Source organism: Ranitomeya variabilis, chromosome 1 (assembly GCF_051348905.1).
Source record: "Ranitomeya variabilis isolate aRanVar5 chromosome 1, aRanVar5.hap1, whole genome shotgun sequence".
Classification (NCBI taxonomy): domain Eukaryota; kingdom Metazoa; phylum Chordata; class Amphibia; order Anura; family Dendrobatidae; genus Ranitomeya; species Ranitomeya variabilis.
Window position 1 is genome coordinate 814,714,509 of NC_135232.1, and position 23,214 is coordinate 814,737,722.

At 44.4% G+C, this 23,214-nt stretch overlaps 1 protein-coding gene across 1 annotated transcript in view; it reads left to right on the forward strand.

The window, feature by feature from the left end:
* CFAP299 (cilia and flagella associated protein 299) overlaps positions 1–23,214 on the forward strand; it is an 878,688-nt gene that overhangs the window by 260,072 nt on the left and 595,402 nt on the right. The window contains exon 3 of the mRNA XM_077259030.1: positions 15,307–15,397. Within this exon, the coding sequence (XP_077115145.1) occupies positions 15,307–15,397 (91 nt within the window). The remainder of the gene's footprint in view (positions 1–15,306; positions 15,398–23,214) is intronic.

Consider the following 23,214-nt stretch of genomic DNA (forward strand, 5'->3'; position numbering starts at 1 on the left):
ACTGTAGACAAGTTCTCTGTTGTTGGGTAAGCGTTGCCTCTGTGGTTTGAATGGTAAAGGTGCGACCCAACTCTTTGATTCATCTCTTACTATCTCTCGCTCCATGATGTCCAAGAACAGTCTGTCCTCTATGGACATTGCTACCTGGTTGTCTTCTCTTGTCCTGTGGAAAACTGTGCACCCTATATGATCTTGCTCACCGTTGCATGCATGGTCTTCACAGGAAGGATCAGCTAACGGACAAGGTGGAGGGGTGTGGTGTGGCAATTCTTTAATCAGGAAACTACTCTCGCATGGCTGGAAGAGAGACGGGCGTCCATTCTCGAGGGTATTGGTGAGCATGCTGTTGACTGATGTCGGCCTGTGTGCTCCACCCAAACAGACATCTCCCACAATGACCCATCCTAGGTCAAGTCTCTGAGCATATGGGGCGTTTTGTGGGCCATTGATCTGTCCTCTAGCCTTGTGGACCCGTAGTATGTCTCTTCCGAGAAGTAAGACGATAGGAGCTCCTTGGTCGAGCTCTGGTATCAGGTGAGCTATACATCTCAAGTGGGTGTGATGAGCTGCTACCTCTGGTGTAGGTATCTCAGACCTGTTGTCTGGAATCTGGTTGCACTCCAGTATTGATGGCAAGGATAAGCAGGTTTGACCGTCTATAGACTCTACTTTGAATCCAGTTGCTCTCCTCCCCGCCGTCTCGACAGTACCTGCACATGTTTTCAAGGAGTACGGAGAGCCGGGACCAGCAATGTTGAAGGTGTCGAAGAGAAAGGATTTAGCTAGAGACCTGTTGCTCTGATCATCCAAGATTGTATATACCTTGATCGCCTTATCCCGTTGGTTCACTGGGAATACTCTGACAAGACAGATCTTTGAGCAGGATCTTCCTGCTACGAGTTCCTTGCAAATTTCTGTGCACCGAGAAGTGACCACTGGGGTATCCACGTCGGGGTCCGTCTGTTTTTCGGCAGACTCTTCTACTCGTGACGATACCCCTGAGGGTGGTCCAGGATGTAAGGCCGTGTTGTGCTCCACACTACTACATTCTGTGCATTTCACACTGGTCTCACAGTTCTTGGCGAAGTGTGAGGTTGTCGTGCAGCATCTGAAGCATATCTTGTTTTCCTTTAGGAAACTCTTACGGTCTTCTAGAGACTTCTCCCTGAAGGCTCTACATTTTAGGAGAGGATGAGGTTTCTTGTGTAGGGGGCAGTATTTGCTGAGATCCTGCGGTTTGTCCTCTTCTGGAGAGGACTTACTTGCCCTGTAAAGAAAACCTGTGGAGGTAACATTAGTTTTGTGGACTGCCACTGGTGTTTTACTGGGTTTTACACCAAAGGCAGCAGTACATGACATAGTGAAATCGAAACTAGGGTCATTTCTAACTTTAGCCTGCTGGGCAACAAAGTCTACAAACACCCTGAAAGGAGGAAATGGTACCTTATGAGCCTGTTTGTAACGGGACCCGTGACTGACCCACTTTTCTTGTAAGTTGTAAGGGAGCTTTTGGACAATTGGGTTGACACCTCTGGCAGTGTCCAGGAATGCCAACCCTGGTAGATCACCTTCTGCCTGAGCAGCATATACCTCCATTAACAAGTCGCTCAGTTCCCTGAGCTTTTGGTAACCCTTATTTGCTATCTTGGGGAAATCATCAATTCTTTTATACAAAGCATTTTCTATAGCTTCTATTGACCCATAACATTCTTCAAGTCTCTCCCACACCATACGAAGTCCTGTGTGTGGGTACTTTATGTTAATGTTCCTGATTCTTTTGGCATGTTCAGCTGACTCGCTCCCAAGCCACTTAACCAATAGATCTAACTCTTCACTACTGGAAAGATGCAAGTCTCTGATGGCATTCTGAAAAGAGGCTCGCCATGCTCTGTAGCTTTCAGCTCGATCAGTGAACTTTACAAGTCCCTTGGTCACCAGCTCCCGGCGGGTAAAGAACCTTGCAAAGTTCATAGTGGCTGAGTCTGTGCCGACGTGAGCTGGTGTGCTGTTGTTATGCGGTGTTTGTGGTGCATCCTCATACCTGGTAGGAGCTTCTGGCATAGGAAAGTCTGTATAAACCCGTTCAGTGGCGAAGGGTGTCCCTTTCAGTCTGGGCGGAGGCCGTACCTTCTGTTCCGTAGGACGGTAGTGGTGATCAATGTCGTTTCGCAGTAAACTTTCCTGCTTCCAGTACGGTGTTTGGAGGAAGGATCTCTGGTAATCTGTATAGGCTGGTTGGTGTAACGGATCAGAGTTGTCTTCTACTTGGGGATGTTGACGGACATATTCAGAGACGCGTTGAGCAGGGTCCTGATGATCAAGGTCTGGTCCGCGTATGTCGCTGCCTCGCTCGGATTCAGGAAACTCCACGGCTTCTAAAAGCTCAGCTTTGGCTATTGCGGTTGCTGCTTCCTTTTCAGCGGAAAGCCTTTCCAAGGTCGCTCGCAGGCGCGCTGTATCTGCGTCTCTATCGGCTTGCAGGCGGGCTCTTTCTGCGTCTATATCGGCTTGCAGGCGGGCTCTTTCTGCTTCTTGCTCTGCTTGCAGGCGGGCTCTTTCTGCTTCTTGCTCCACTTGTTTCAACTTTAACTGCATCTCTTGTGCGGCAAAGGAGGATCTTACTTTAGCCGCCTCAGCTTCTGCTCGGGCGAGGGTGACAGACCTTTTCGAGGAAGACTTGCTGGAGCGGCTTGTTTGGGACCTTGTCCTGAGTGAAGATGCTTGACTTGCAGACATTTTATGTCCGTTTGCAGGCTGTAGGACGTCTCAGAGCGGGTAGGGGTGACTTCGGCGTGGACTGAGACGTGTGGTACTTGGTGGGCTGCACTCTCGGTACTTGTGACTGTATGGCGGCTGCTGCGGTATTTGCAGGCAGTGCGGTGTGGTACAAGCGGCTGCGTAGGTGGTATTTGCTATCGCTGGCGTCTAGCCTCCCTTTACTGTAATCCCGGCGCCTAGCTTCCGTTTTACTGTTCTGTCTTCATACACGTTGATACGGTGTGTGATCCGACATACGGCATAAACCACTTCTGTCTCCCAAATAAGCGGACTGTTCTCTGTAGTCTAACTTGTTTATTGGTAAACATGAGCGCGGTAAAACTAGAAGAATACAAATGATATGTATAAGTATTGGGCTAACGATAACACAACTGCAACTAACAGGGAAACATACAGTATGGTGCAACCTCTACATAACTACATACAGCAGATTTCTGGTAACCACATTTCCTGTGTACTGGCTGCTATACAGTTAATCACACTCTGAACAACACTACAGTACAAGAACAGAAATAATGATCTTACCGGATAAACTTAACAAGGATGGGAAGTAAGTGAGGTAGTTCCAACACAGCTGAATAACACGAGTGAACAGGAAATACAAGAGAAAAGGCTGGGGAATTCCCCAATCCCATGATGCTTTGCTGAAACCCACAATGCAACACTCTATTATTCATGGAAAACACAGGTTATAAATTTATCCACCACTGGGTGGTGCTATAACACAAGAAACCCAGAACTATAATAATAGTTAACCTTTTAATGCTTGAAATGAACTCCTGTCCTGTTAGAAGGACAGAACAACTAGTGCAGGTAAAAAATGGAGTGGACTCACCGGTATCCTTTGTTTGGATATAGCCCAAGATAAAAAGGCACTGGCAGAAGGGGGAGGTAATAAGGTAACCCTAATTTCCCCTGTTCCCCATGCATAGACTCCTGCCCTGATAAGAGCAGTACCCAAGAATAGACCTACTATACGTGGCCCACAAAGTCCCTAGGCGTTTCAGTCTAGGTGTCCAGGCATCATCAGGGGGATGAAAAGTTCAGAGGGGAGAAAATTGTGAGTAGCAAGTAAAATAGTTAGATGTTATTATGGTCCCATGCAGGGCTGTGCAATGGCACTGTACCCTGTGAGGTGGATGGATTATCTCAGCACAGGAGAAGAGCTCACTAAGACAGATTTAGACAAATTTGTGAACAATCTTTGAGAGAAAAGACCTTTTGAGTACATGGAAAAAGTCTTATATCTTTGAGTTCAGTTCATCAAAAATATGAGCAAAAACAAAAGTGTTGGGTTTATATTTTTGTTCAGTGTAATTCTGCACTCAACAGTGGACAATAGTGAAGAAGTCGAACATTGGATACTTTTTAATGAACTATAATTATTTTTTTTAGCCATAAATACATGCATCTAAGGATAAAAAAAAGTCCTCATAGGTGGAAATCCCCTTTAAGGTATTAGCAAGAGCGGCGTCAGCACCTCACCAACCTGTCAAGTGCCAGGGCCCTGAGCAAGCCAAGCGGCACACTCGCCGTTGGGGACATCATCACTGCTCAGAGCCCTGGTACATGCAATACGGACCTCTCTGAGTTCCTCCTCTGCGGCGTCTTCCATGTCTCCTGACTCTGTGATGTTTCAGGTCAGAGGGCGCAATGACGTCAATATAGAAAATGTAAGGGAGTGGGCACCACCCAAATTATTAAGCAGTTGGGATCAACCTGATGCATACAAAAAAATACATAGAAAGAAGAAGGAGAAAGGGTATGCAGAAATAATGATCACCAAAGAGAATAATTGTATATATAAATATATATATATATATATATATATATATATATATATATATATATATATACTGTATATACAAAGAATTTTATAATAACATGATTGACAACATATGAGAAAATAAATACATTTTAAAAACATTTAAAAAGAAAAATAAGCCAAATAAGGCCTACCGAGACCACACACAAAACAACCTGAAATATGGTTGTTAATGATCCCAAAGATGGATGAAGGGGCATATACCAATGAAAGACAAAACATGTAAACATGGACATAAAGCCTCACTTTCACTCCCATGATGGATTGCATTTTGGCACGCATAGGGACATTTATCCCGCCTAGTGCTAAGTGTTGTTTTATAGCTGTTCTTTGATTCACCATCTTGCCTGCTATTAGTTGACTTATCCTTTATTTTCTCTGCACTTCGGTACTCTGTGACATTTTTGCATGGACAGGTGATTTGAGGACCTTGTGCATTCAACACAGTGCTTTTATGGGATAGGAAACACACCTGCCCTTCTATGGCTATTTGAGTACTTTGTGTTTTTTTACAATTAGTGCTCTATCTAGGTAAGCACTCATTATATAGCACTATTGAAATTTGTGCTTTCTTTAATCTACCATATTTTCCTATTGCGTGTATCAGCTAGCACTATTGCATTTTTTGTCCATGTTTACACGCTTTGTCGTTCATTGTTATCATTGTTATATGCCCCTCAATCCATCTTTGGAACACTAAGGACCATATTTCAGGTCCTTTTTGTTTGTGGTCTCGGTAGGCCTTATTTGGCTTGTTTTTCTTTTTAAATGTATTTAAAATTTGCTTGTTTTCTCATATGTTATCAATCGTGTTACAACAAAAAAATTTGTATATATATATATATATATATATATATATATATATATATATACAATAATTCTCTTTGGTGATCACTATTTCTGCATACCCTTCTCCTTCTTCTCTCTATGACGTCAATATAGTGCACTCTCTGCTCTGAACAGTCACAGTGCAGAAGTGCAGAGAGCAGCAAGACAGAGACACTGAGGGGTCCGGAGCAGAGTAGCGGCTAGTGAGGAGAGGTGAGTGTTTCATTTTTTTAAATTTTTTTTAAAATGTTTGGAGCAATATATGGGGCCCATTCTGTATGAGGCATTATATGAGGCCCATCATATACTGGAGCATTATATGGGGCCCATTATAAATAGAGCAATATATAGGGTCATCATATACTGGAGCATTACATGGGGCCCATTCTGTATGGAGCATTATATTAGACCCATCATATACTGTATGGAGCATTATATGGGACTAGGGTTGAGCGAAACGGATCGGACAAATTAAAAAATCGCCGACTTTCGGCAAAGTCGGGTTTCATGAAACCCGACCCGATCCTAGTGTGGGATCGGCCATACGGTCGCCGATCTGCGCGCAAAAGTTGCGTTTCGTAGGACGCTTTCAGCAACATTTTTCAGCCAATGAAGGAGGACGCAGAGTGTGGGCAGCGTGATGACATAGGTCTCGGTCCCCACCATCTTAGAGAAGGGCATGACAGTGATTGGCTTGCTTTCTGCAGCGTCACAGGGGCTATAAAGGGGCATGCATGGCGACCGCCATCTTACTTCTGCCGATCTTAGCATAGGGAGAGGTTGCTGCAGCTTCATCAGAAGAATGGATATAGTTAGGGAGGGAAGATTAACCCCCAAACCGCTTGTGCTGTAGCGATTTCCACTGTCCAACACCACCTTTTTTTGCAGGGACAGTGGAGGCTAGATTCTTGTGCATCAGCTCTGTAGCTTATTAGGCTGCCTTATAAGGCTCCCTGATAGCTGCATTGCTGTTTGCACGCTGCTGTGCAAACCAGCTGCTTTTTTAAAAGCAAAAATCCTGTTGCTCCTTTCTGCACAGTTATCTTGTTTATTTGTCCACACTTTTGTGTGCAGCAGTCCTTTTTATTGCTGCCATACTTGTCCTGAGATCATTGTAGGGAGATTGAAATTGTACTACAGTCCTTGTATTTTTTCATATATCTTCCAGCCACTTTCTGCCACTTACATTGTGTTGTTTTATACACTGGGCCTGAGTTTTGGTTCAGTCTCCCCCAAAAAAAAGTGAGATTCAAATTCTCACAAAATGGATATACTTCAGTCCTGTTAGTTTGTCGTATGTCAGCCAGCCACTTTCTGCCACTTAGATTGCATTGTTATATACACTGGGCCTGAGTTTTGGTTCAGTCTCCCCCAAAAAAAAGTGAGATTCAATTTCTCACACAGTGGATATACTTCAGTCCTTTTAGTTTGTCGTATATCAGCCAGCCACTTTCTGCCACTTACGTGGTGTTGTTTTATGCACAGGGCCTGAGTTTTGGTTCAGTCTCCCCAAAAAAAGGGAGATTTAAATTCTCAACAAGTTTATATACACTTTCTACCTTGTTTTACAGTACCATATAACGGTTGTTATTTTGGTTAGATTTTCCAAAAAATGAGGAAGTCTGGTGGAAGAGCCCATGGGCAGTGGTTGCCAGCTAGTACTGATGGTGGTGGTGGTGCATCTGGTGGGAGTGGCAAAAGCACAATAGCACCTAAGGCTGGTGGTGTTGAGCCAGCGTCATCGTTTGGCTACACAAGGCCTAGGAAGTAGGGAGTAGGAAAACCGCTTTTAAAGCCGGAGCAGCAGGAAAAAGTTTTGGCTTTCCTTTGCTGACTCAGCCTCTAGCTCTTTCGCCTCCTCTTCAGAAAGTTCCAAATATAAAAGCAGCGAGTCGTCAGTGGATGCTCCCGGTCAGGAACAAGACGTTTCCTTATGTCCTTCACCCAAACCAAAAGTGAAGGATGCATCAGGCGACACTACAGGTTACTCCATGGAGCCCTTTACACATACCGTGCCTGGGTTAGAAAGGGAAATTGTTAACTGCCCATTACAAGATGAATCGGACATGGAGTGCACTGATGCACAGCCACAGCTTGATTATTATGCTGTTCCATTGACTCAGATCACTACATTGCCCTCGCAGTGTACTGAGCCAGAATCTGACCCTGATGAGACTATGGTGCCCCGTCCTGAACGCTATAACACCTTACACGGTGACACAGAGGAAGGTGCGCATGACATTGAAGAGGAGGTGATAGATGACCCAGTTGTTGACCCAGATTGGCAACCATTGAGGGAAGAGGGTGCCGCTGCCAGTAGCTCAGAAGCGGAGGAGGATGATCCGCAGCAGCCATCTACATCGCAACAGCTGTCATCTGGCAGGCCCGTATCAGGCCAAAAACGTTTGTCAAAAACAAAAACAGTTTTAGGACAGCGTGGCCATCCAGTGAAAGTAGCACAGCGTGCAATGCCTGAAAAGGTATTCCATAGTAGGAAGAGTGTAGTGTGGCAATTTTTTAGCCAAGATCAGAATGATCAGTCAAAAGTTATCTGTAAGAAATGCTCAAAGACCTTTAGCAGAGGGAAGAATCTTCAAAATTTAAATACAACGTGCATGCTTAGACATTTAACCAGCATGCACTTGCAAGCCTGGACAAACTACCAAACGCCCCGTACCGTTGGTGCACCTGCTCAGAATGAAGGTAGTCAGCAACGCTACATTGCTTCCCTCACTGTAAGCCCACTGGTTAGGACACCACCAGCAGCAAATGTGGAGGTATTGTCACAAGGCCAAAGCAGTCAGGGAATCACAAGGTTATTGGTAGGAAACACTGTATGTAGGCCAACATCAAGAATACCATCACCAACCCTCTCTCAATCCGCCATGTCCACCACCACCACCGCTAGTTCCACCATATGCAGCTCTCCAGTCCAGCTCACCCTACAAGAGACTCTCATTAGGAATAGAAAGTACTCATCCTCTCATCCGCGTACACAGGGTTTGAACGCCCACATTGCTATACTAATCTCGCTAGAGATGATGCCCTACCGGTTGGTTGAAAGCGAAGCTTTCAAAGACCTGATGGCCTATGCAATACCATGCTATGACTTACCCAGTCGGCACTTCTTTGCAAGAAAAGCCATCTCAGCCCTCCACCAGCATGTCAAAGACCGCATTGTCCATGCACTGAGGCAATCAGTCAGTGGAAAGGTGCACCTCACAACACATGCATGGACCAGTAGGCACAGCCAGGGACGTTACGTGTCCATCATGGCGCACTGGGTTAATGTGGTGGATGAAGGGTCCACAGGGGACAGCCATAGTGGGACAGTTCTGCCTAGCCCACGGTCTAGGAAACACTTGGCTGTAGGCGTTCGCCACCCCTCCTCCTCCTCCTCCTGAAGCGAAAGCTCATCCACAGAGCGCATTCGCATGACCACTCCATCTGCAGCTGCCAGTGTTGCACACGAGGTGTCCCATTATCGAACAGCTAGTGGTAAGCATCAGCAGGCTGCGTTACAAATGAAGTGTTTTGGCGACAACAGACAGACCGCGGAAGTACTGGCCAAGGACTTGCAGCAACAAACTCAGTCATGGCTGGGCACTGTACATCTTGAGGCAGGCAAGGTAGTCAGTGATAACGGAAGGAATTTTATAGGTGCCATAGCCCTTTCAGAACTGAAACACATACCTTGCCTGGCTCACACCTTGAACCTGGTGGTGCAGTGCTTCCTCAAAAATTATCCGGAGTTATCAGCCTTGCTCCTGAAGGTGCGAAGACTTTGCTCGCATATCCGCCGGTCGCCCGTACACTCCAGCTGTATGCTAAACCATCAGCGATCGCTGAATCTTCCCCAGCACCACCTAATAATCGACATTGCAACAAGGTGGAACTCCACATTGCACATGGTTCAGAGGCTGTGCGAACAGAGGCGTGCTGTAATTAATTTGTGGGAGGATACACGTACACGGGCAGGCAGTTGGATGGCAGACATGGAGTTGTCAGCTGTGCAGTGGTCAAAGCTACAAGACCTCTGTCAAGTCCTTCAGTGTTTTGAAGAATGCACACAGCTGGTAAGTGCAGACGATGCTATCATAAGCATGAGCATCCCACTAATGCGTCTGCTGATGCAAAGTTTGATGCACATTAAGGAGCAAGCGTCTGCAGCTGAGGAGGAGGGAAGCCTTGATGACAGTCAGCCATTGTCTGCTCAGGGAACTCTCCTGGACGAGGTGGCGGACGAAGAGGAGGAGGAGGAGGTTTATGGGGATGAATATTTATGGGAGGAGGATGCTTCTCAGGGGGCAATAGAACTGGTGGTGTTGCAAGGTCAGGTACAGGGTTTTTGCAGGACACAAGTGATGTTGATTTGCAAGAAAGTGCTCCTCAACCCAGCACAAGCAGTGAATTGACACCTGGAACATTGGCCCACATGGCTGAGTATGCCTTGCGTATCCTAGAAAGGGACCCCCGCATTATCAAAATGATGACCAATGACGATTACTGGTTGGCCTGCTTCCTGGATCCATGACATAAAGGAAAATTACAAAATATCATGCCACATGAGAACCTTGAGCAAATATTGGCCACCAAACAATTCTTGTAGACCGTTTGGTTCAGGCATTCCCAGCACACAGCGGCTGTGATGATTCTCACACGAGCCGTAGGGGGCAACATGGCAGAGGTGTTAGAGGTGCACAAATCCGAAGTGGCGTTGGACAGAGGGGTTTTATGACCAGGTTGTGGAGTGATTTCGCAATGACCACTGACACGACAGGTACTGCTGCATCGATTCAAAGTGACAGGAGACAGCATTTCTCCAGTATGGTTACGAACTACTTCTCCTCCCTTATCGATGTTCTCCCTCACAGGTCATTCCCCTTTGATTACTGGGCATCTAAAATAGACACCTGGCCTGAATTGGCAGAATATGCATTACAGGAGCTCGCTTGCCCTGCTGCTAGTGTGCTATCAGAAAGAGTCTTCAGTGCTGCTGGTTCAATACTGACCGAAAAAAGGACACGTCTGGCTACCCAAAATGTTGATGATCTAAACTTCATTAAAATGAACCAATCATGGATTTGAAATTATTTTGCCCCACCTTCCCCTGCTGACACGTAGCTTGCCTGAAAAATGTCTTGCTTTTGGCCGCCTCTTACTGACTTTTCCAATTCCTCCATTTGCAACTGCTGAATGTCCACCATAGGCCATTTTTATACGTCCTTAAATGGGCTGACTCCCCCCACAGGGCTGTGGTCACCACCTGGAGCAAGCACCCGTGCGAGTGCCATTTGCCTGGACAGGTGGGTGGGCCCACTCTTGGGCGACGGAACTGGCACAGGGTCCCTCATAGTGCAATGAAGTGTCTCTGACGGTGGTGGTGCACAACCAACGTTAGACACACCGTCGTAATATGAGGGGCCCTGTGCCAGTACCACCGCCCACGAGAGAGTGTTCCCCCCCAGCTCGAACAGTGCTCTACCACTTGCAATACTTACCTCTCCCTGCTCCACCACTGTGTAGTCTGTGCTGTTAAATCCTTCAATGGCACTGCCAATACAAATTTGTTGAAATGAGAGATGATAGTTAAAATATACTGGGGCCCTGGCCTCCATTTAGACCAGTTAATACTTTGCGCCTACTACCACTGTCTGCTACTCAGCAGAGGAGCCCACCCCTGTACCTAGCTATGTCACCTGTTTATTTATGAACAATTTTTTGGCAGACATTTAGCCCACTTTATTATTTGGGCCTACTAACTTAATCTGCTACTCATTACAATTTTCCGACACTGAGGAAAGCAATGTCGCCTGTTTATTTATGAACAATTTTTTGGCAGACATGTAGCCCACTTTATTATTTGGGCCTACTAACTGTGTCTGCCACTCATTACAGTTTACCTCCACTGAACAAAGAAATGCCGCCTGTTTAGTCCTGTTAACAATTTGAACTTCATTTAGCCTACTTTATTATTTGGGCCTACTAACTGTGTCTGCCACTCATTACAGTTTTCCTCCACTGAACAAAGCAATGCTGCCTGTTTAGTCCTGTTACCACATTTGAACTGCATTTAGCCTACTTTATTTTTTGGACCTATATCTGTGTTTCCTCCTCATCCTGCCCATTGCCCAGCCACTGCTAGATGAGTCTGCTGGTACATTGACCCAGACCACTACATTCCCCTTGCACTCTACACAGCCAGAATCTGATGCTGCTGAAAGTCAGGTTCCCCTTCCCGCATACTATACCACCTTACACGGGGACAAAGAGGATGGTGCAGATGAAAGTGCAGGTTCCTTCATCAGGTGGGGGGCATACTCATTGGCGACTTCACTGGCACAGGGCCCCTCATAGTACGCAAAAGTGTCTCTGCCAGTGGGAGGCGCCACCCGCCGTCAAACACACCACCGTACTATGAGGGGCCCTGTGCCAGTGCTAATGAGTGGCCCCCCCTGCTTGCTCAGGATCACAGCACTTGCAAAGTTGAAATACTTACTTCTCCCTGCTCCACCGCCGTGACGTATTCCGCGTTTCCTGGGCCCATGAAAATCTTGAGCCAGCCCTACCCCCCACAACTTTAGCCAAATGACCCCCAGTTTTCAATGCCTAACTATTATTATAAAGTAAATTAAGATTGACAAGCTTAAGTAATAAGAATTGATGTTTTTGGCATTAAAATGGGCACTGTAGGTGTTTTCCTGTCCTCCACTCACTGCCGACTTTGATTCCCCATTGACTTGCATTGGGTTTCGTGTATCAGTCGGCCCCCGACTTTTCGCAATAATCGGCCGATTTCACCCGACCCGACTTTTGACAAAGTCGGGTTTCGCGAAACCCGACTCGATCCGAAAAAAGTAAAAGTCGCTCAACTCTAGTGGTCTCCCATTCAGGCTCTGCTGCTGGGATGACATCTCAGCACAGACTCCGGTCCCAGCACCTTGCCCAGGCTCATGCTGTATGTGTAGTTACTGCTAGCTCAGCAGCTAAGCCTATGGTGACTACTGGTTTACATGTGCAGGATTGTGCTCTGGAGCCTAAGTCCAGATGTCACCCTGCTGAGCATGTCCATGATATGGCACCTTCTCATTGGTACTCGGACCTCAATTGCTCTGGTGATGTGGCAGCTTCAGATTGGTCCACAGGCAAGGTCCTGTCTGTCTGGACTTGAGCTTTAGGTATAAGAGACTCTCAATGGCACACGCCTGTGCGCTAGTATCAACTTATGTTTATGTGTGTATGAACTTTGCAACTGTTTGGTCTGTGTCTGCATGTGCTCAGGGTCGGCTGTAAGCCATTAGAATTCCGGCATCTCCGGAGAGGAGTTTGTTTGAATGAATACAGGGCTGGCATATAGCCACTAGAATTCCGGCACCTCCGGAGAGGAGTTTTTTTGTGTGCAGTTGCTGACTGTATAACACTGTATGCTACCTGCTCCGTTAGTTAGCTTTGATCCTTTGTGAGTTTAATAGGGATCGTATCTAGCATCATTATTTGCCTTACTCCTGTGATATTTAACAGGGTATAGCACTCAGCGCTCTGTGGTATGTTGCCGCTCTGTGGAGTTTCAGAGCTTGCTGCTGAGTTTTCTGTTAACACAGTGTGATGGATAACACTGTGCGTTTAGGTTGCTATTTCGCTACCTTTAGTTTGCGATTGTTCACATTAGCTGCAGTTTTACATCTCTGCACGGTTGACCCTGGGTGGTGAACGCACTTTATTATTATATTTTATTTAGTGCGTTCCATCAACCCTAACAGAGCCCATCATGTACTGTATGGAGCATTATATGGGGCCCCATTATGTATGGAGCAATATATGGTGCTCATTATACCGTATAGAGCAATATATGGTGCTCATTATATAGTATGGAGCAACATATGGGGCTCATTATTCTGTATGGAGCAATATATGCAATTAATTATACTTTGTGGAACATTATATAGGGTAGATTATTCTGTATGGAGCAATATATGGGGTCCATTATACCGAATGGAGCAATATATGGCATCCATTATTCTGTATGGAGCAATATATGGGTCCATTATACTGAATGGAGCAATATATTGGACTCATTATTCTGTATGAAGCAATATATGAAGCTCATATTCTGTATGGAGCACTGTGTGGTGCCCATAATACTGTGAGGAGCAATATATGCAATTCATTATACTTTGTGGAACATTATATGGGGTACATTATTCTGTATGGAGCAATATATGGGGTCCATTATACTGAATGGAGCAATATATGGGGCCCATTATTCTGTATGGAGCAATATATGGGGCTCATTATTCTGTATGAAGCAATATGTGAAGCTCATTATTCTGTATGGAGCACTGTGTGGTGCCCATAATACTGTAAGGAGCAATATATGGGGCTCATTATTCTGTATGGAACAATATATGCAATATTTTATACTTTGTGGAACATTATATAGGGTCCATTATTCTGTATGGAGCAATATATGGAGTCCATTATACTGAATGGAGCACTATGTGGTGCCCATAATACTGTATGGAGGACTATACTGTCCGGTTTCTGAGCTATTTACAATATCACTCATGTATTGTAAGAAGTGAACTCTTTGGCATTGTACAATTCCTTTAGTTCTCTGCTGTATCTGTGAATCATGAATCATGGTATGTGCTAAAGGGACCCACGGAGACTCTTTAGCCCGAGGCCCACGAAAACCTGGAGCCGGCCCTGGGCATTAGTAATGATTCAGAGATTCAGATCTACATAATATTAAGAACAGTGTTCATTGCCTTTTACTTTTGATAATTATATTACTACTGTTAATGAAAAGTTATTTTAAGATTGATAACGATTTTCATATATCATTGATGCATGTGCTTGCAGGTAATGAACAAATATATACAATAAACAACATGGCTAAAAATATGAGCACACCTGAACTTTACAGCTTTATATGAGCTTTCTAGACAAGTCATTCCAAACACTAACACTGCATTAAAATGGTATTGACCTGGTTTTGTGGCTGTAGTTCCTTCACTCTAATAGGAGGGCTTTCTTCTACATTTTGAGCGTGTTTCATTTGTGGTATTATTGTAGAGTTCTTAAAAAAATTTCACATTGATCCAATAGCTACATTGGTAGGATATGGCTGTAGGACCAGAGCCCTGTGAATCTCCTCTTACCTGGTGACATCCTCATTGCCTCTTCTGATTAGTGGGCCCGGTATGACATCATCATTGTGGTGTGATTCATGCATGATGTCACGCTGGGCCTACTAAAAAAAAGCACTGAAGATGCTGATAGACAGGAAGATGTTCACATGACTCTGGTTCAGTGGCCATGGACTACAAAAGTGGTCAGTGGACCGGGGTCCGTAAACATTTTTCTCAACTCTAAACAGTTGTCAACATTTCTGAGGATGTATAAGTCTTTCCCCCATCCACACCCCTTTTGGGAATACACCCAACCCTCTTCGTAATAACTCGATCTACTCTAGAACACCCATGTTTGGGGTGTGGTTTACATGCTATGGGAGTTTGTCCCTACGTAGCCAAATTTTTTTTTGAAAATTTAGGAAACAGTGTTGGACGAGAAGGTTTGTCTCACAATCATCATATCATACATGACTTTAGGCTTTTTGACATCTGTTTACCGTATATAGCTGTTTTATCTTATTTTGTTTCCAAAATGTATGAAGTGTGAAAAGTCTCCAAGACTCTCAGGCTGCCAATCTAAAGGTTAATATACATGCATGATGTGTGTGAAGTAAAACACTGTAAGGGGCCATCAGGGCAAAACAGGCTGCAGAACATTGAAATAAAAGTCACTGTGTTAAAGTAGTGTATGTAAGTTGTAAATGCATATTCATCATTACAGTTGCCTTTTCTATTTTTCAGGATATTGTCAAGTGCAGGAAAAGAATTGAAAGATAATTTCCTAAAAGCATTAGCCTTAAGGGAAGAGGCAAATCGCAATGGGAAGATGACAGTGAGTACTATAGATCGGATTCATTGCTGCTCTGTGCAGTAGTTATTTTCTGTGGTCACACTTCACTGATTTGGAAATTAATTGCTGAATACTCATCTGAGATTTAGGCAGATGGTCGTTCTTACCCTTAGATTTGTAATGTATACACACTGCTCAAAAAAATAAAGGGAACACTAAAATCCCACATCCTAGATATCACTGAATGAAATATTCCAGTTGTAAATCTTTATTCATTACATAGTGGAATGTGTTGAGAACAATAAAGCCTAAAAATGATCAACATAAATCAGAACTAATATCCCTCGGAGGTCTGGAGTTGGAATGATGCTCAAAATCAAAGTGGAAAATGAAGTTACAGGCTGATCCAACTTCAGTGAAAATGCCTCAAGACAAGGAAATTATGCTCAGTAGTGTGTGTGCCCTTCACGTGCCTGTATGATCTCCCTACAAGGCCTGGGCATGCTCCTGATGAGGTGACGGATGGTCTCCTGAGGGACCTCCTCCCAGACCTGGACTAAAGCATCCGCCAACTCCTGGACAGTCTGTGGTGCAACGTGACGTTGGTAGATGGTGCGAGACATGATGTCCCAGATGTGTTCAATCGGATTCAGGTCTGGGGAATGGGCGGGCCAGTCCATAGCTTCAATGCCTTCATCTTGCAGGAACTGCTGACACACTCCAGCCACATGATTTGTGGCATTGTCCTGCATTAGGAGGGACCCAGGACCCACCGCACTAGCATATGGTCTCACAAAGGGTCTGAGGATCTCATCTCAGTACCTAACGGCAGTCAGGCTACCTCTGGCGAGCACATGGAGGGCTGTGCAGCCCTCCAAAGAAATGCCACCCTACACCATTACTGACCTACTGCCAAACCAGTCATGATGAAGGATGATGCAGGCAGCAGATCGCTCTCCACGGCGTCTCCAGACTCTGTCACGTCTGTCACATGTGCTCAGTGTGAACCTGCTTTCATCTGTGAAGAGCACAGGGCGCCAGTGGCGAACTTGCCAATCCTGGTGTTCTGTGGCAAATGACAAGCATCCTGCATGGTGTTGGGCTGTGAGCACAACCCCCGTCTGTTGACGTTGGGTACTCAGACCTTCCTCATGGAGTCGGTTTCTAACCGTTTGTGCAGACACATGCACATTTGTGGCCTGCTGGTGGTCGTTTTGCAGGGCTCTGGCAGTGCTCCTCCTGTTCCTCCTTGCAAAAAGGCTGAGGTAGCAGTCCTGCTGCTGGGTTGTTGCCCTCCTGCAGCCCCCTCCATATCTCCTGGTGTATTGTCCTGTCTCCTGGTAGCGCCTCCATCTTCTGGACACTACGCTGACAGACACAGCAAATCTTCTTGCCACAGCTCGCATTTATGTGCCATCCTGGATGAGCTGCACTACCTGAGCCACTTGTGTGGGTTGTAGAGTCCGTCTCATGCTACCATGAGTGTGAAAGCACACCCATCATTCAAAAGTGACCAAAACATCAGCCAGAAACCATTGGTACTCAGATGTAGTCTGTGGTCCCCACCTGCAGAACCACTCCTTTATTGCGTGTGTCTTGATAATTGCCAATAATTTCCATCTGTTGTCTATTCCATTTGCACAACAGCATGTGAAATTGATTGTCAAACAGTGTTGCTTCCTAAGTGGACAGTTTGATTTCACAGGAGTTTGATTTACTTGGAGTTATATTCTGTTGTTTAAGTGTTCCCTTTATTTTCTTGAGCAGTGTATATTTACTCCATACATTGTAATTGTAGGTGTATATATTATACGTTCACTGTGAAATGCCCAATGACCTGCCTAGTATTGAAAGCAGCTGTGTCCTCTTCCATCAATCGTAAGTCAATTACAGTTAGGTCCATATATATTTGGACAGAGACAACATTTTTCTAATTTTGGTTATAGACATTACCACAATGAATGTTAAACAAAACAATTCAGATGCAGTTGAAGTTCAGACTTTCAGCTTTCATTTGAGGGTATCCACATTAAAATTGGATGAAGGGTTTAGGAGTTCCAGCTCCTTAACATGTGCCTCCCTGTTTTTAAAGGGACCAAAAGTAATTGGACAATTGACTCCAAGGCTATTTCATGGACAGGTGTGGGCAATCCCTTCATTATGTCATTCTCAATTAAGCAGATAAAAGGCCTGGAGTTGATTTGAGGTGTGGTGCTTGCATTTGGAAGGCTTTGCTGTGAAGTAAACATGCGGTCAAAGGAGCTCTCCATGCAGATGAAACAAGCCATCCTTAAGCTGCAAAAACAGAAAAAACCCATCCGAGAAATTGCTACAATATTAGGAGTGGCAAGATCTACAGCTTGGTACATCCTGAGAAAGAAAGAAAGCACTGGTGAACTCATCAATGCAAAAAGACCTGGGCGCCCACGGAAGACAACAGTGGTGGGTGATCGCAGAATAATCTCCATGGTGAAGAGAAACCCCTTCACAACAGCCAACCAAGTGACCAACACTCTCCAGGAGGTAGGCGTATCAATATCCAAATCTACCATAAAGAGAAGACTGCATGAAAGTAAATACAGAGGGTTCACTGCACGGTGCAAGCCACTCATAAGCATCAAGAATAAAAAGGCTAGACTGGACTTTGCTAAAAAAAACATCTAAAAAAGCCAGCACAGTTCTGGAAGAACATTCTTTGGACAGATGAAACCAAGATCAACCTCTACCAGAATGATGGAAAGAGAAAAGAATGTTGAAGGCGTGGTACAGCTCATGATCCAAAGCATACCACATCATCTGTAAAACACGGCGGAGGCAGTGTGATGGCTTGGGCATGCATGGCTGCCAGTGGCACTGGGTCACTAGTGTTTATTGATGATGTGACACAGGACAGAAGCAGCCGAATGAATTCTGAGGTATTCAGAGACATACTGTGTGCTCAGATCCAGCCAAATGCAGCAAAACTGGTTGTTGTTTCATACTACAGATGGACAATGACCCAAAACATAAAGCTAAAGCAACCCAGGAGTTTATTAAAGCAAAGAAGTGGAATATTCTTGAATGGCCAAGTCAGTCACCTGATCTCAACCCAATTCAGCATGTATTTTACTTGTTAAAGCCTAAACTTCAGATAGAAAGGCCCACAAACAAACAGCAACTGAAAACCACTGCAGTGAAGGCCTGGCAGAGCATCAAAAAGGAGGAAACACAGCGTCTGGTGATGTCCATGAGTTCAAGACTTCAGGCAGTCATTGCCAACAAAGGGTTTTCAACCAAGTACTAAAAATGAACATTTTATTTAAAATTATTGAACTGTCCAATTACTTTTGGTCCCTTTAAAAACAGGGTGGCACATGTTAAGGAGCTGAAACTCCTAAACCCTTCATCCAATTTTGATGTGGATACCCTCAAATGAAAGCTGAAAGTCTGATCTTCAACTGCATCTGAAATGTTTTGTTTAAAATTCATTGTGGTAATGTCTATAACCAAAATAAAAAAAATCTTGTCTCTGTCCAAATATATATGGACCTAACTGTATATACTTATCTTGATGATTGGAAGCAGCAGAGTGCTGGTCTGTGACAAATTGGCAGCAGTGTTGAAATATCTTCATGATCTCGTGGATGTTCCTTTACAATAATAATGAAGTAATGAAGTGTTTGGAAAGTATTGCATGTACACTTTTTACGCACAATGGTGGTGTTTGTAGATTTGTTTATTCACTGTGCCACATGGCCGGGTATGCCCAGTAAGGGGGTAGCTAAGCAGCTATCTCTTGTTCTCTTGAGCTCCTAATGGTAGAGACAGACTGGGCTGCAGGAAAAAGCAAGGTACCACTCCAGGGCAGAGACCGGTATTGCAGCTGCTGACCCCAGGGTCAGGTACCCTGACACTGATTAGGGCTAGGTTTCCGTTTGGAATAGTAAGTTCTGGCACTTCTACAGAACAGTTACTGACATGGATTTGGGCTGGCTTCAGACACTTCGGTCTAGGATACTTGATCAGGGTTTGCCCGCACATGGAACGGGGACAATGTTCAGGCACTGGCCACTCATGGACCAGGGGACGAGGTTCAGGCAATGACTGCTCCAGGACCAGGGAACAAGGTTCAGGCACTTGCTACTCTGGAATCAGGGACTTCTGAAACAGGACTGCCCACTCCAGGACCAGGAGACTACATATACAGGACTGGCCATATCGGGACTAGGGGCACAGGTTCAGGACACTGGCTGCACCATGACCAGGAAATCTCACAACTCACTAATAGTATGTCGTACTCACTAATAGCACTACACGTTGCTTAACAACTCCCTAGGGAATAGGGATTCTTTTATATAAGATGCCTCCCAGCTACTGGCTGTGAGCCATCTTGCAGGTGCACAAAATTATACTATATGCCTCTCAACTAAAAGCTGAGTGCATTAACTAAAAGCACACGCTTTCGCTTTAAGAGCAGGGGAGTGCACGCACACGCACACTAGGCGTGCTGTTGGGAACTGTGGTGCACACACACACACAGGCCAGGCAGTAACATGAAGCCGGAGCACGTCGAGGGGCCTGAGCGTTGAGTAAGCTGGCATCCCTGCATGGAGGGGGAAGGGGACAGCATGCAGGGACGCCGGCAGTAGCGCTATGCCTGGCATGCTTACATGGGTAATAATAGGGAACAAGCGTTCCTAAAAATGCTTATTTGCCAATTATTGTCTTGTCTTAAGAAATAATCAGCTGATTGCGTGTTGCCTGACATGTTTTCACAGGTAATATTAGGGTACTGTTATTCCTAAAAATGCTCGTTTGCCAATTATCGTCTTATCTAAACGAGTCTTAAAAAATAGTCCGCTGATGGGCCTGGCTGCCTTCCATACAAATAAGGATTCTCTTGAAAAGACAACTCCTTTAAACACTTACCAAATATAATGAAAAGCTGAAAGGCAAGAAAAAACAACCCCATAGCAGTAAATAGTCGAACAAGTGTCATAACTTTATAACTACATTAATTATTAACACTTGCTGAAACACCACATTGTAATTATTTTAACATTTGCAATAAACAACTGTTTTTTTTTGAATAAATAACGTGTGGTATTTCAGCACTTAGAAGGTAAAAGCAATAACTAAGCTCTGTCTAGTAATATCTACTGGGAAATGAACTTCTGGCCCTGACCCACTAATACAAGAGTATTTGTTAATGAAATGCCTTGATGTTAGTTTATGCTGACAAAGTCAGACGCCCATCGTGTTAGGTTTGTGTGACATGAAACACTCTGATCGGTTCAGACAGCGCAAATGTAAGCTGAATCTGTGAAGCCATTCTCCTTTGACATAACGTTCGGCCTATTGGCTGTGACATTAAGAGCCAACTGAAGGTTGTAAGGGAAGGCGCTCCTGATAGCAGTGAAGTGTGCTTTAGAACTCTGACAAATGTTAAATCCTATGTATAATGAAAGAACATTCAGGAAAAGCTCCAAAATAAGCCTGACCTAATGTTATAGGAAAGTGATAGGTATGTCTTATAGGTCCATTCATCCATTCATCGTGGAGGATTGCTAAATCAATATTAGCATAAAAGTGCATGCGTTCTGTGTTTATTTTCATGAAGCATATATCTACTCTATTACATAAGTTAATAATTTGTCTTTCCTCTTATGTGGCATTGGTATTACGTCAGATTTAGTTTAGCGCCCTTAATTCTCGGAATACCATTCTCAAGCATTTTATCACATTACCTTAGGTCTTCTTGACCAAACAAATTTAAAAATAATTAAGCAGTTCAATGATAGCATAAAGTCTGTGCAGGCATAAATAGAGCAAATTGAATATACTAATTCTGCTCTAAAGGTTCAATATTTGTTAGAATATTCCCTTTTTATCAATGCCATACTTTTTTTTTAACATAATAAAAGTATAAGATAAATTGCTCACGTCTTGCTTTGCCTTTAATAATCTAGATTAATCCACATAATGTGAGATGTTAATTTATCTCCACTCACTCAATCGTTCTCTAAAACTCCATTATAGGCTGTAAATTGAGCAAACTGAAACACATTCCACATACCCAAGATATACAACATGCTGCCGCCAATCACTGGGCAGCACAGTGGCTCAGTGGTTAGTACTGCAGCCTTGTAGCGCTGGGATCCAGGGCTCAAATCCCACCAAGGACAACATCTGCAAGGAGTTTTTATGTTCTCCCCGTGTTTTGGTGGGTTTCCTCCCACCCTCCAACTACATACTTATAGGGAATTTAGATTGTGAGCCCCAATGGGCACAGTGCCAATAATGACTGTAAAGTGCTGAGGAATTAATGGCCCTATATAAGTGAGTAAAATAAATAAAATAAACGGGGAAGTCCTAAAAAATGTATGCTGCTGTCTTACAGTCAAAAGGCCAAACAGTCTCCAAAAGGCTATGGATTATTCAGAGTATACAAGGATAAAACTTGTTAAAGTTTTAAACTTTAATATATAAAGTACAGTACTTAAAACAAAAGGTATAAAAAGAGAAAAATACCTCATATACTTGAGTATTTGCCAACCCGAGTATTAGCCGACCCCCCCTAATTTTGCCACAAAAAAACTGGGAAAATTTAATGACTCGAGTATAAGCCTAGGGTGGGAAATGCAGCAGCTACTGGTAAATTTGAAAAGTAAAAATAGATACCAATAAAAGTAAAATTGATTGAGACATCAGTAGGTTAAGTGTTTTTGAATATCCATATTGAATCAGCAGCCCCATATAATGCTCCATACAGTTTATGATGGGCCCCATAAGATGCTCCATATTAAAATATGCCCCATATAATCCTGCATAAAGGTTAATAATGTCCCCATAAGATGTTCCATAGACACATTTGCACAATATAATGCTGCACAAATGTTGATTACGGCCCCATAAGATGCTCCATAGAGACATTTGCACAATATAATGCTGCACAAATGTTGATTATGGCCCCCATAAGATGCTCCATAGAGATATATTTACCCCATATAGTGCTGCACAAATGTTATGGCCCCATAATATGCTCCATAAAGATAGTTGCCCCATACAGTGCTGCACAATCATTGATTATGGCCCCATAAGATGCTCCATGTAGACACATTTGCCCCATTATAGTGCTGCACAAACGTTAATTATGGCCCCATAAGATGCTCCATAGAGATATTTACCCCATATAATACTGCACAAACGTTATGACCCCATAAGATGCTCCATAAAGATAGTTGCCCCATACAGTGCTGCACAAACGTTGATAATGGCCCCATAAGATGCTCCATAAAGATATTTTCCCCATGCAGTGCTGCACAAATGTTGATAATGGCCCCATAAGATGCTCCTTACAGACACATTTGACCCATATAATGCTGCACAAACATTGATAATGGCCCCATAAGATGCTCCATAGAGATATTTGCCCCATATGCTGTTGCTGCGATAAAAAAAAAGAAAAATCATATACTCACCTCTCGTCGCTCAGGCCCCCGGCACTTTCAATATTCACCTCTCCTCGTTCCGGGCGCCGCTCCCTCTTCAGCATCTTCTGCACTGACGTTCAGGCAGAGGGCGCACACTAACCATGTCACCGCGCCCTCTGACCTGAGCGTCACTGCAGAAGACGCTAAAGACGGAGCGGCGCCCGGAACGAGGAGAGGTGAATATCGCGCAGCGCTCCCCCTCCCCATTATACTCACCTGCTCCTGGCACGGTGTCCCTGGTTCTCCGGCAACGCAACTTCTTCCTGTACTGAGTGGTCACCGTTACCGCTCATTACAGTAATGAATATGCAGCTCCACCCCTATGGGAGTGGGGTCCATATTTATTACTGTAATGAGCGGTACCATGTGACCGCTCAGTACAGGAAG